This window comes from Amaranthus tricolor, chromosome 4 (assembly GCF_026212465.1).
Source record: "Amaranthus tricolor cultivar Red isolate AtriRed21 chromosome 4, ASM2621246v1, whole genome shotgun sequence".
Lineage (NCBI taxonomy): Eukaryota > Viridiplantae > Streptophyta > Magnoliopsida > Caryophyllales > Amaranthaceae > Amaranthus > Amaranthus tricolor.
Genome location: NC_080050.1, coordinates 10,579,246 through 10,592,363, shown reverse-complemented (window position 1 = coordinate 10,592,363; position 13,118 = coordinate 10,579,246). Strand labels below are relative to the sequence as shown.

General features: G+C 29.9%; 1 protein-coding gene across 3 annotated transcripts; it reads left to right on the top strand.

Annotated features, from left to right (window-relative positions):
• The first annotated feature begins 644 nt into the window (after positions 1-644).
• Positions 645-8,622, top strand: LOC130810466 (eukaryotic translation initiation factor 2 subunit beta-like). Of its 3 annotated transcripts, none has more exons than XM_057676538.1 (11): positions 646-846; positions 3,295-3,347; positions 3,481-3,521; positions 4,285-4,393; positions 4,608-4,654; positions 4,728-4,773; positions 4,870-4,967; positions 5,417-5,562; positions 5,837-5,979; positions 6,247-6,332; positions 8,319-8,622. In XM_057676538.1, the coding sequence occupies exons 3-11, from the start codon at positions 3,486-3,488 to the stop codon at positions 8,391-8,393; spliced, it is 786 nt and encodes a 261-aa protein (XP_057532521.1). In that variant the 5' UTR covers positions 646-846; positions 3,295-3,347; positions 3,481-3,485; the 3' UTR covers positions 8,394-8,622. The 3 variants fall into 3 exon arrangements, with proteins under 3 accessions (XP_057532522.1, XP_057532521.1, XP_057532523.1); XM_057676540.1 differs by having other exon boundaries at positions 646-850; XM_057676539.1 differs by lacking the exon at positions 3,295-3,347 and having other exon boundaries at positions 645-846.
• Positions 8,623-13,118: the final 4,496 nt, after the last annotated feature.

Sequence of the window (13,118 nt, the reverse complement as noted above, 5' to 3'; positions counted from 1 at the left end):
TTATAACAATAATAATTAAAACAAAAATAATAATTTAATAATAATAATAATAACAACAACAATATTAATAATAATAATAATAATAATAATAAAATTAATAATAATAACCGTAATAATAATAATAATAATAAAATCAATAATAATAAAAAAAACAAAAAAATATCAGTCGCACAAAACGTGCGACTGCTTTGTGCGACTGTCAGTTGCATGTTTTGTGCGACTGATATTTTTTTTTTAATTTTTTTTTTTATTATTATTTTTATTATTAATGTTATTATTATTATTATTATTATTATTAATAACCGTAATAATAATAACCGTTATAATAATAATAATAACCGTAATAATAATAATAATAATAATAATAACCGTAATAATAATAATAATAATAATAATAATAATAATAATAATAATAATAATAACTATGATAATAATAATAACAATAATAATATAAATAAAAATAATTAAAAAAAATTAAAAAAAAATGAAAATGAAAATTTATTAACTTAATGGCAAATTTGTAAATTTTTAAAAATCAGGGGCAAATTCATAATTTCATTAGGAGGGGGTGGCGATAAAATGAAAAGGGTGGCGACAAATAATAATGCCCTTAAAATTTCGAAAATCTGGGTTGATGCTGATGGGATAGCGCGCGACATTTCAGTGTTAGAATTCTCTCAATAACTTTCATTTTCTCTTCTCTCTAAAGATTAAAACCCTTAAAAACAAAAACCCTAAAACTGCTGCCACTGCCGTCTCCTGCCCCATCCACCGTCACTGTCGCCGCCTGCTCCAGCCTCTATTGACAGCAGTGAGCCGCAGGTCCACCTATCCGGCTGCGTCGCTGTCAGTGAGCTTTCCCTAAACATCAAAATTTTGATTTTTTTAATGTATTTTCAGTCTTAATCTTAATCTATATGTTCTAATAATATTTTATCTTAATCTTAATTTTGTTTCTTCTTTTCTCTACCGGAATGTTCTCTGCTTCCACCGTAATACTTCCGTTTTTTTTTCTTCCTTGGTTCATTTCCTGTAACTGACCTTTGTTCATTTCCGGGTCAACTCATCAAGATTACTAGGAACTGGGGTTTATAAAGATTCATTCTTTTTTACATTCTGTGTTCAATTTTGCTTATATTAGCTTCTAAATTTTTTAAGTTTCAAACTTTTGTAATTCTGGCATTCTAGGTTATTTTGTTTTTATGCTTTGAGTTAATAGGCATTGTGATTTTTATTTATTTTGTCCTTTTATTGAAATGTGTTTATGTTATTTTTTTTTTGAGATTGTGATATTGGGGAATATTCATTCGTTTAATATGTTGTGATGTAATTGTAATTGTGATGTCTGTGTGAATTTGTGATGGTGTTGGGTTTTAAAGAAGTCTTTTTTCTTTTTGAGGTGTGGCGGAGGAAAATTATGTGATGAATGTGTCTTCAAATAAATTTTTATCTCATAAATTAGTTTGTCTTGGTTTAACCGCATTTTATCTTAAAATTTGAACTTATTACCCCTTTGCCAATCCTGGAAAATGCCCATGACTCCTTCTTAGTCGTGATGAGCATTGAACACTTATTTTATAATGTAAATTGAAGGTAAAAATCGAAATTTCGTCCATTTGTTGGTTGCCTCATGGAGCTCTGAACCCTGGATCTTGCCACTGGCAACATTTCCCTTTCCTTCCTTTTTTCAATTTTCTTTGTCACACCTCCCTCATTTTTTCTAACTTCCATTATAAAAACTTTCTCTTCTTTCCTTCTCCATTTTATTTCTTTTCTTGATTCTTGCCATCTTTGTTTCTTACTCTTATGATTACTATTCTTCCTCTTGATTCTTGCCTTTTTTTCAAAGATTTTGATTCTTCCTCTTCAAAACCCTTAAAATAGTTCAACCATAACTTTTTAGTAGCTTTTCATGATTATTGATTGTGATTTTACAAAAATAAAAAAATGAGAAATTAATTCAAAGCATAGTTAAAATAATTTAGGATTAGAGATTACTTGCAAAGAGAATTGGATTGGAGGAAGAAGACATACAAGAACACAAAACCCTAAAAATTGTAATGTAGTCGTGGGATTGAAGATTACGTTTTCACCATTGTTAAACATGTTTGTATATATTTGCAAATAGTTCAAATTGAATATGTTAATAGTTAAATTATGACATATAAATTGACAATTGATTTTTTATAATCTACTCGATTTGGAACGTATAAGTTTCAATTATCGTTTTAAAATTAAGTATTTAAAGTCTATAAAGATATTGTATATGTTTTAGTTTAAATTGAATACGTTAATATTTAAATTATGACATATAAATTGACAATGATGTTTTATAATCTAACTCAATTTTGAACTTATAATCTTCAATTATCGTTTTAAAAATAAGTATTCAAATTGTATAGATGTACTGTATAGTATTTAGTTCAAATTTAATATGTAATAGTAAAATTGTGACATATAAAATGACAATTGATGTTTTATAATCTAACTCAATTTTGAACTTGTAATTTTTAATTATCAATTGAAAGATAAGCATTCAGATTGAGTAGAGTTATTGCAACGCATTAAGTTCAAATTGAACATGTTAGAATAAAAATTGTAATATATAAATTGACATTAAATCCGCGTTTGGATCTCTTTGTAATGTCTGTAAAGTCATTTTCATATCGAATTCATTCATTAAATCCTCTATTAGAGCAATGTTTGAGTTTGAAGATGAAATGTCGATTTTCTATATAATTTCTTGAAGATTTTCAGAGATATTGTAAAGAATTGAATGTGCAAATCCTTTTGTTCATTAAATTCATCATTAGAGAGATCTTTGAAGTTTTGAAGATGAAATGTCGATTTTCTTGATAATTTTTGAAGATTTTCAAAGATTTTGTAAAAATTGAATGAGCAAATATTTTTGATTTTGTTTTCTAAGTGTCGAGTTTAAGTTATGAATTTCCTTGTTTACCGTTTTCAAAAATAGCAGTTATTATATTTATTCTTTTTTCTATTTTTTTAATTGATGATAATGAAGATTGGGCTGTTGGGAGTTAGGTTGTCTCAGCCTTAGACGCTTTTGGCCAAGACTAGCTGAAATTAAATTTTCAATTATATAGAAAGTTAATTTTTTAAATAGTCCTTAATATTTCTTATTTTTTTATAATTAAACAAATTGGGTTGGGCTTTATAGAGGCCGTCTATATAAGAGATCGTTACTCAATAAAGGTGTATTTGTAATCTCTCGGTAAAAATTCCCTACAAAAACCCTAAATCACGAATAACTTGTTCATCTTTTTTTTCCAGAGTAATTAAACGGCAGAAAACTATAAACCACAAATAGCCAATTTGAAAAAAAGGTATAAATTATATGGCCATTATCTTTAAATATAATTTGTGACTTGTAATCAATAGTTTTCTTATTCAAAAAAAAGGTTAGTTTTGTTTTCTACAAAGATTATCATATATGATTTGGCTTTTCTTGGTTTGCAGTGAATATGGCGTCTGAAGACAACAGCTACAATATACCTGAGGTTTTCATCTTTCACTGGAAATTTTCTTATTTTTCATGGCTTTAACATTACTTCTATTCTATATGAAATTTTTTTTGCAGAGTGACGCAATATAAATGAATGAGAAACTTGTGCCGTGCAAATATTTTGATCGTCCGATTGAGAATAAAGATTGAGAAATCATGTCGGACTAATAGTAAAAATTCTTAGAATGCGGTCTCGTAAATTCGAAACCAATTTTGCGGTCATTGCTGAAAGCAATCTATGTTGCTATCAGGGTGGGCTCAAAACCCTTTTACGATTTACATTGTGATGTAAACTTTGGACTATACTAGCAAGTACTATGTGTTCCTCATTTTGTGTGTTTTAAAGATTGGTTTTATTATCTATTGTTATTGCAGTCTGCTGTTTGAAAATCCAAAGTTACTGTTACATTATGTTGATTATAGGCATTTGCTATCTTTAGTATACTATAAAGTGCGCCTCAGCTTTGCGCCTTGTGTGCCTTGATCTCATGCTTGGCTGAAAATGCCTCATCCAGGTGAGGAAAAGCCTACTAATAGAGCCGTAAGTCTCGATGCATTTCTCGCCTTGTGCACCTAGTGTGCCTTCTTGTTGGGCTAGATAATTAATACAAGCTTGCTTGGTTAAAATAGAAATTAAACTTGAAATCCAAATTTACGTGAATATGAAAATTTGTTATACTATGTATATTTGTACGAATATTTGTCTTGTTTTATGCTTAATCTACTGTCATTATGAAAATTTGTGCTCTGGCGGCCAGCTTGCTCCATTTGATCCTACAAAAAAGAAAAAGAAGAAGAAGGTAACCACTCAAGAGTTTACTGATGAAAATGCGGCTCCATCAGCAGATAAGACTGAGAACATGATAGGTATAGCTTGTTGCATTGTGTGCCCTTATAGTTTTATGTGTTTACTTCTATTTATTAATGCCTTTGGGTTGTCAATTTGGTATATGAATTTTTTAACTTTTAGAAAGTAGTTACTAAGATGTTTGAGGAAAAATTGTTATACTAATACTAAGATGGAAAATTTCATGATTAGTGTTAGACAAGATGCTGATTTTCTGATTTCCACTTTGTACAGTTTTTAATGAAGTTGAAATTGCTGCTTTGAAGAAGAAAAAGATACCAGTATGTTGCATTCGAACTTGCTATTGCTGTGTATTTTTGAGTTGCAACGTTTTGTTGAAATGTTATTTTGCAGGTTGACTCAAATTTGTTTGATGCTGATGGTGGAGAGGAGGAAGAAGGTGAGCTATGTACATGATATATCATATTTCCCCCCACTGATTTTCTTTAGTTAATGTTGAGCCTTTACTTCAATTCGTGATGTTGTTTATAATTAGCTGATGTTGGAGATAATGAACAAGAAGATGAAACTAATGACTTGCAACAACTTCAATATCCTTGGGAAGGGAATACCAGAGATTATGAGTATGAAGAAGTAAGTTCAATTCATAACAATAATTGCTTCAGTTTGGATTTTTTGTTGCTATGTAGTTCCTCATTTTTCCCTACACTTCTCTTAAAAGATTTAAAAAGATTTAATACAAAAGAGAGAATCTAGATGAGTTGCTTCAAGGTATCTTGTTTTCAACTTTTGAACTATGCGTCTAGATGAATTTCCTCAAGGATTCGTAGGAAAGTAAGAAATGTGATTGTTATTGTGTGGCATTATATTTTTAAGTGTTTTCTACATGAATTTCAGTTCATTTCTTTTTAAGTTTCTATTCTTTGTAAATATTATTGTTATAGATCTTGCTAAAAAATCAATGATTTATTGCTTGAATTTTATTGATAGCGCTGTACTATATTCAAGTCCATGGTATAATTTCTTGATGGTTCTTTTATTGGGGCTTTTGATTTTATGAACTATTTGTCACCTCACCGCAGATTTTAGGAAGGGTTTTCAATATTCTTCGCGAGAACAATCCTGAATTAGCTGGAAACAGGCGTAGAACCGTCATGAGACCCCCACAAGTGATGCGTGAAGGAACCAAGAAGACTGTATTTGCAAATTTTACTGATCTTTGTAAGATGTGAGTTTCTAGTTATATCTCTGTATATTTTAGTTTTTAGGTTATGTAGATTTTAGTACATATTGCAAATTTCCAATAGAATTTGAATTGATCTTTTGTAAGATTTCTAATTATAATGTTTTGCCCAAGGCATTTAACTTTCATTAATTTAATATATATGTGTTAAGTTTTATGATCCTGATATTTCATATGTAACCATTCTTGATGTCTATTTTATTTTTCCTTGTTCCTCCCATCAAAGCATCATATATGTGTTGTGGTTAACTCTGTGCAGGATGCATAGACAACCAGAGCATGTAATGAGCTATTTACTCGCTGAGTTGGGAACAAACGGTTCATTGGATGGACAGCAGCGTTTGGTAGTGAAGGGAAGATTTGCTCCTAAGAATTTTGAAGGGATCTTAAGAAAATATGCCAGTAAGTATTGCTGCATCCTAAATATAGAAGAAAGCATGCTTGAAGTGAAACTTTTGATATATTATCTTCTTTATTTTAGATTGTTCTCATGATGTTTCTTCCGCATACATTGTGATTCTTTGCAACAATCATTGTGGATTAAGGACTAAGGAGTGAATTCGATTTTTTGAATCCTAGCTTTTAATTTATCGACCTCTTACAATAGCGTTCATTTCGTTCGTGTTGTTTTGACATTTCCAATTGTTAAGTGATTTTTGTTTTCTGTAGATGAATATGTTGTTTGCAGTGGCTGCAAAAGTTCAGATACCATTCTTGCGAAAGAAAATCGCCTGCTCTTTCTCCGTTGTGAACAGGTAATGTTGGTACATGATATTCTCATCTCTTTAAGATTTTATGGATTTCCAAATATTTTGTTTCAGGCTAATAATACTCTAAATTTTGCTTAGTTTTGCCTTTCTTTTAAAGTTGTTTTATCTCATGCGAATATTATATATTCACCAAAAATTCAGTTCTTTACAAATGCACCTTTTTGTGTAAGTTTCTTGAATTTTTGAAGTATCCTTCATTGGAATGTACACCAATAAAACTGAATTGTGCTTATGTTATGCTCTAAGGCTTTCGTTGTGATAAGAGAAAGAAGTGTTTTTTGGAGCCTTTTTAAATATTTCATGCCGTTTTTCTTTGTTCTGCTTGATTTTCCTTATAAACTAATGTCAACTTAAGGGTCTGTTAAGATCCTTCAAAGTTTTGCCTACATTGTCCAACAATGGCAATGATATTGTATGTGGCCTATACACTTTTCATGATGGTGTTTGTTCTAGTGTTTCCGCTTAATGATCTGCCATTATTTGCCCTTTTTTAAGCACAAGCCATCTTTGTATTTTTCTAAATGTTATTAATAAGACTAGATATGTTACAAGTATTTTGGGACTTACTAGTGGAAGTTGTGAACCTTTGACAGTGTCTTGTTGCCTTTCAAAATGTTGTTTCATGGTTTAAGATGAGCTTTTTGAACATGTATGAGATATTACTTGCGTCCCTACAGAAGATTTACTCGGTGGTTGATGACCATAAGGTTTGCAAACATGCCAATGTACGGTCTTGTAATGATCTTTCAAAACTTTTGCCTACATTGTCTGACTATGCAATGATACGTCTATGTTTGTGTCTAAGGCCTTTGCATCTCATGTTAGGTCTAAAGTGGTTACCCTTAATTGTTTGTCACCTTGTTCTCACATTTAACCTCTATTCTTTTCTTAACTAGTCAAAATCTATTAGAAGTACAAGTATATTGTTACTTAAGTGGAAATTGTGGGCATTTGGAAGTGTCTTAATGCCTTTAAAAATGTAGTTCTATTGCCTGTTGTAGTGGTTGCACTTCATTGCTTTCCACCTTGTTTAAACTTCAAGCCTTTTATTTAGTTAATTTTTTTATCTGGTTAAGATCTGTTAGAAGTATTTTGTTACTTTAGTGTAAGTTTTGAACATTTGAAAGTGTCTTAATGCCTTTCAAAAAGTAGGTTTATTGTTTAGGTTCTTTATATTTAGTTTTGGACTTGTAATAAGTTTTACTTGCATCCCAAAAGAACGTCCAGTGATATTGATTGTTACTGTTAAAGTGTGCAAACATGTCAATGCAAAGGCCTGTAATGACCGTAAAGTTTTGCCTACATTGTCTGACAATGTAATGATACGTCAATATTTTTGTCTGAGGTTGCCGTGGCATCTTTCGTGATGGTGTTTGTCGAAGTGTTATGCTTTAATTGTGCCCACATGTAACTTAAAACCTTCATTCACTTTTTTAATTGGTCAAGCTCTATGAAGTATTCTGTCGCCCACCAGTGTAACTTGTGGACATCTGAAAGTATTTATGGTTTTGCTGGTTGATTTGAGAATTAAGTGTTTTAAATTGTACTTGTATGCGAGATGAATGTTCACTCATTAACTGCTAATAATCCCAAGTAGAACTGTGAAACTAGCTGGGCCCTTGATCCGAACCTTTATTAATTTCTTTAATTGAATTGGGCATTAAACAGCCCAGGTTTTGGGATAGTGAACTCAGGGGCCTGTGATGATCATTATAATGAATTGCCTACATTGGTTGATTTTCATAGTGATGAAGAAATATACATGAAGTGCATATTCACGGATAGAATCGAAAGATTATACATGAAGTGCATCACTCATCACACAAATATATTTTGTTTCTTCAAATTTATATTTAATGCTTTCCTGCCTCCTGCCTGTTGAATGTCAGAAACCCGTTATGAATTAAAAGGAATAAAAGCTTTGAAGTTAAGCAAGGATAATCTTTAACGTGCGCTTTCTCTTTGCTGCAGTGTGGTTCCTCGCAGTCTGTTTCTCATGTGAGCAATGGGTTTGTTGCTCGTGTTGGACGCAGGGCTGCTGCATAATCAAGGGACTGCTATATTCATGGGACTGCTATATTCACACAATAAGAAATATTTTGGTTATGAAGGGGGTGGTAAATAGTGATGCTCAATTAATAATACTTTCTTTGGATTATTTTTTCAAATTTTTGAGGTTTCTCTTTTAATGACCGAGCATTTTTAGTTCTCTGACATTTGAGCTATATATTTGAATTTTGATACAAACATGATAAAGCAAATGTGTTAATGATAATGGCCGATTGACGATGCTGATAATACCTCAATCTGTTATCAGAGTTTTCATTGACGGTTTCATATCTCCTCCACACCATGGGCCCTACCGCTGAGTCGGTCGCTAGGAGGATGGATCTTATCTTACGACTGTAGATTTGATTTGTGATTGTAAACAGCAAGGGTGAAAACTCAAACCGAAACTAATTCAAAAGCATTACAAAAAAGATAATTTTTATTTCTTTTTGACCTATCAATCTATTATTACGCTTGAAATTAGGTTTGATAAGGTTGATTCGGGTTTGTGTTATATATAAACAGGTCAACAACATCCTAATCCACTTAATGTGTTTAGTTAATTGGTTGAAAAATACTACTCTGACTTGATCCATTACAAAGTAGGTCGATTTGAATTCAATCTACTTACACAAATTGTCGTGAGAGACGGTCTCTCGAAAGACGTATTAGAAATATGTGAACTTTTTGTTTTAAGGTCGTCTTTTTGAAAAACGGACTCTTACAAGAGTAGTTGAATTACTTAAAATGTACAAAGTTTTTTATTTTCATTTTCACAAAAATTTGGACGAGACGGTCTCATTATAAGACCATCAATTTGGGTCGGTCCAATTCGCACGTGTAACAGCATCACATGCTTACCCTCGTTTTTTTTCATTTTTTGGACATTTATCAAATTTGACCTTAAAAGTATCAATTTCAGCCTAAATTAAAATTTAAACAGATCAATTATCAGTCAAAATAAACTTTTTTAATTTGGACCTATAAGTAATCAATTTTGACGTTAAACTGATCAAATTTCTAACTAAATATGATTCTGTTTTCACAATTTCAGATTGTAGTTTAATAAAATGGTGTTATTCTATCATTTTATAGATGAATTTCAAACAACAAATGAATGGTCAATAAAACTATCAATATGTTAAAACATTGCACAATTCAAGTACTCTTATTCAATGCATACATTATGGTTTTAATGGAACAAAAGAGTACTTATACTCTTTAATCATTGATCAATAATAGTGATATTGTTCTTTCCTCAACTGCAACTGTTCATAATGGATTTGGAAATAAAGTTGTAATCGTAATGTTTGCTTACCTTGGATCTGAAAGTGGAGTAAGTTTTGATTTCGAATTATGTTTGCTAATTGATTTAATGAATTCTCTTGAAAATGATCATAAGTTTAAGGCTTCTTTGTTATAAAAAATTTCAATTTTGATCTAAGAATGATCAATTCAGGCCTTAAGGTGATTAATTATAATCAGTTATAACTTAAAAAAAATTCAATTTTAACATTAATTGTATCAATTATGACCTTAAATAGATCAAGTACTGAGTACATATTGAAAAAACTTATAATTGGACTGATTGGGCTATCCGTCTCGTATTGAGACAGTCTCGTCCAAGACCAATTGTTGGAGATGCCATTCTAGGCTTTGTTGGAGATGATGACTATGATGGGGTTATATTAGTTGATGGAGGAGTGATTCATAGTAAGGGATGAGTAATAGACTCTAATTTCTCATTCCACATTTGTTGTTAGAAGGAAAAATTTACAAAGATTAATTATGGTGATCATGGGCTTGTTACTTTACCAAATGATGAAAATGTGAAAGTAAAAGGTATTGGTGAGGTTGAAATTGAGACACATTGAGGTGTCAAAAGAAGACTTGGTGATGTAAGGAATGTACCTAAGTTTGAGACTTGAGAGTAAGGGATGTACTTTCAAAGCAAGTGGAAGGGTTTTGAAAGTCATTAGAAGGAGTCTTGTGCTTATGAAGAGAATAAGGAGTAAGAGGAATTTGTATGAGTTACAAGTTGATTGTGGTAGCCTAGGCCACAAAAGTGTTGATGGAAATGTGTTGATGGAAATGTGTTTGGGTCAAAGAGAGTGACATTTGTGGATGGAGACTACCGTGAAGGGTGTGACACAAAGAAAATTGTTGATGGATTTGGTCTTGAGGGGGAGCTAAGACTTAAATCTTATGTTGATGTTTTGATTGGGACAACCAAAGGGGTGACTTTTAGTGATAGAGGTATATTTGGCCTTGAGGGGGAGAATATTAGTGCAAGTATCAAATTAGCTATGTGTGATGGTAGTAACTCAATGACTCAAAAGAAGACACATCATATTGAGAACAACATTAAAGATGCAATAAAAGGTAATTAAATATATAATTAATTGCTAATTTATGGGGGAGTTAATGTATCACTTAATGGTGTATTGAAGGGGCAATTAAACTAGGAATAATTAAAACAGTCGTATTATTAATGAGATTTCATTAGTCGTTTTTAGCGCCTATTTATTTTTATATATTTGTTCATTACTAATAAAAATTTAATTAGTGATGGTAGTAATTTGTCAACTCGTAACGTAGTTATGAAGTGTAACAAGTAAGGTAAACTTTGGAGGTAAAACTTAAAGTTGAGCAACTTCCCATAACGTTTCGGGATAATTATAATACTTATTCGAAACTTTATTTACCCATGTTGAGAATAAATTAAATATTTCATAAACATATACAAGTGATTTTTAAACATGAAGTACATGTTACATAACTTGTTACATGTACAATAATTTTTACCCAAACCTTAAACTTTCTTAGATAAACCTTTCCTACACTATAATAGATCAATTTGGGGACAAAGATCACCTCCCAACAACTAAAACCAACCAGATATAGCAACCCCATTTTCCTCCATTGCATGCTCTTTATTCACTTACACACATAATGTAATGCCCCAAATTTTTCTCTATGGCATAATTTCCATTTTATTCCTTTTTCTAGTTACTTTTTTTTAAGTCTAGTCTTTAATTTAAAATAATTTATTATGATATTATTTGTGATTTATTATAACTATCTCTTTTATGCTTTATAATGTGATTTAAAATGTGCATAAGTTGTTATTATTATTATTATTATTATTATTATTATTATTATTATTATTATTATTATTTTTATTATTATTATTATTGTTGTTGTTGTTAAGTTAATATATTATTTTAATTAAATTTATGTACTACTATTATATGTCCTAGGTTATTTATTTTTGGACCAACTTGTGGTAACAAGTTTTAAATTAGGAGGACTAAATATTTTTTTTATTACATTATTATCATGATAGGCTTGTAAAATTAGTGTTTAATTAGGTTAATTGATTCTAATTCATGCTTAATTAATTGGTACATTTTAGAATGGAATGAATGCATAAACATCCTTCAAATCTTTTCATTTTCTTTTCCTCAAGTTGATTGAACTTCCTAATGCTCATAAATTTTTAGCCATTATGAGAAGTCTTTTGGGATGGTTTTTCCCCTCCTATAAATACTAGCCTATTGTTATGTAATTTTTCATTCATTCATAAACTAATTCATAAACTTTCTTTCTCTCATTCTTTTCTCTTAAAAAAAACATAATAAAATACTTGCTTTATTTTTCTTCAAGTGCTAAAATATTATCATATTTTTGGGCTACTTTTAAAGACTTATTTTGAATTATTCAAGCTTACTTCAAGGAATTTAATTTGCAAATTATTTGAGAGATTTTCTTGGAGTTTTCTTTAATGTTCTAAAGATTATTACTTTACTCAATTATCCAGGTAACTAGATTTTTCTTCACTTAGTTTCTTAATTAAACATAGAAGTCTTGTTTAGAATTAATTAAAATTTAAATTGATTAATTCGGTTTTATATTGTAAATTTTGCTTTAATTATTTTCGTGCATATATTATTGTTATTTTAATCTTCTATCATGTGTTATAACATAGATTTAATTTAGGATTGGTTAAAATTTAATTTTCGGGATTTGAATAATTTTATTTTAAATTATTACGAAAATCTGAAAAATCTGCACTTTTTATTAATAGTAATTTGGTTGTAATTTATTGATTTTAATTTATTTCCACATTATTTTAACACTAAAATATGTTACAATCAGTAGGTAATAGTGTAAATTAATTTTGATGAATTTGGGTTTAATTTTACAAAATTATTATTTAATAATGGCTTAAACTAGTTAATTTGAATTTTGTGAATTAATTAAGGTTAAGAGGAATTAAAATCTGATTTAATTTATTATTTTATTATTTTTGGCCATGTACCTAATTGCTTGGTTATGTGCTAATTTCATGTACTACTTATTTATTTAATTAGATAGTTTATGACCATTTGTTGTTAAAGTCATGTAAATAGAGAACTTGACTTTGGCATTGACTTCGACCTTGACCATTGACTTTTGTTGACTATTATAATGGTTATGTGATTTTATTTTGATGGTTTATAAAACTGTTTTGTTGCTTGTCGACAAGTTTATACTTAAGAATAAAATAACATTGTCTGTAGTATATTCTTGCAAGAGTTGTAGTAAAGTGTATTCTTGATTAAGTTCGAATTATCCTTATTCCAAACTCAGACATTACAACTTAAACTGTACGATTTTGATCTTGATTGGTTTTGAACTACTCCTTAGGAGTTTTGGTATTTTGGAAATGGTCATTGTGTC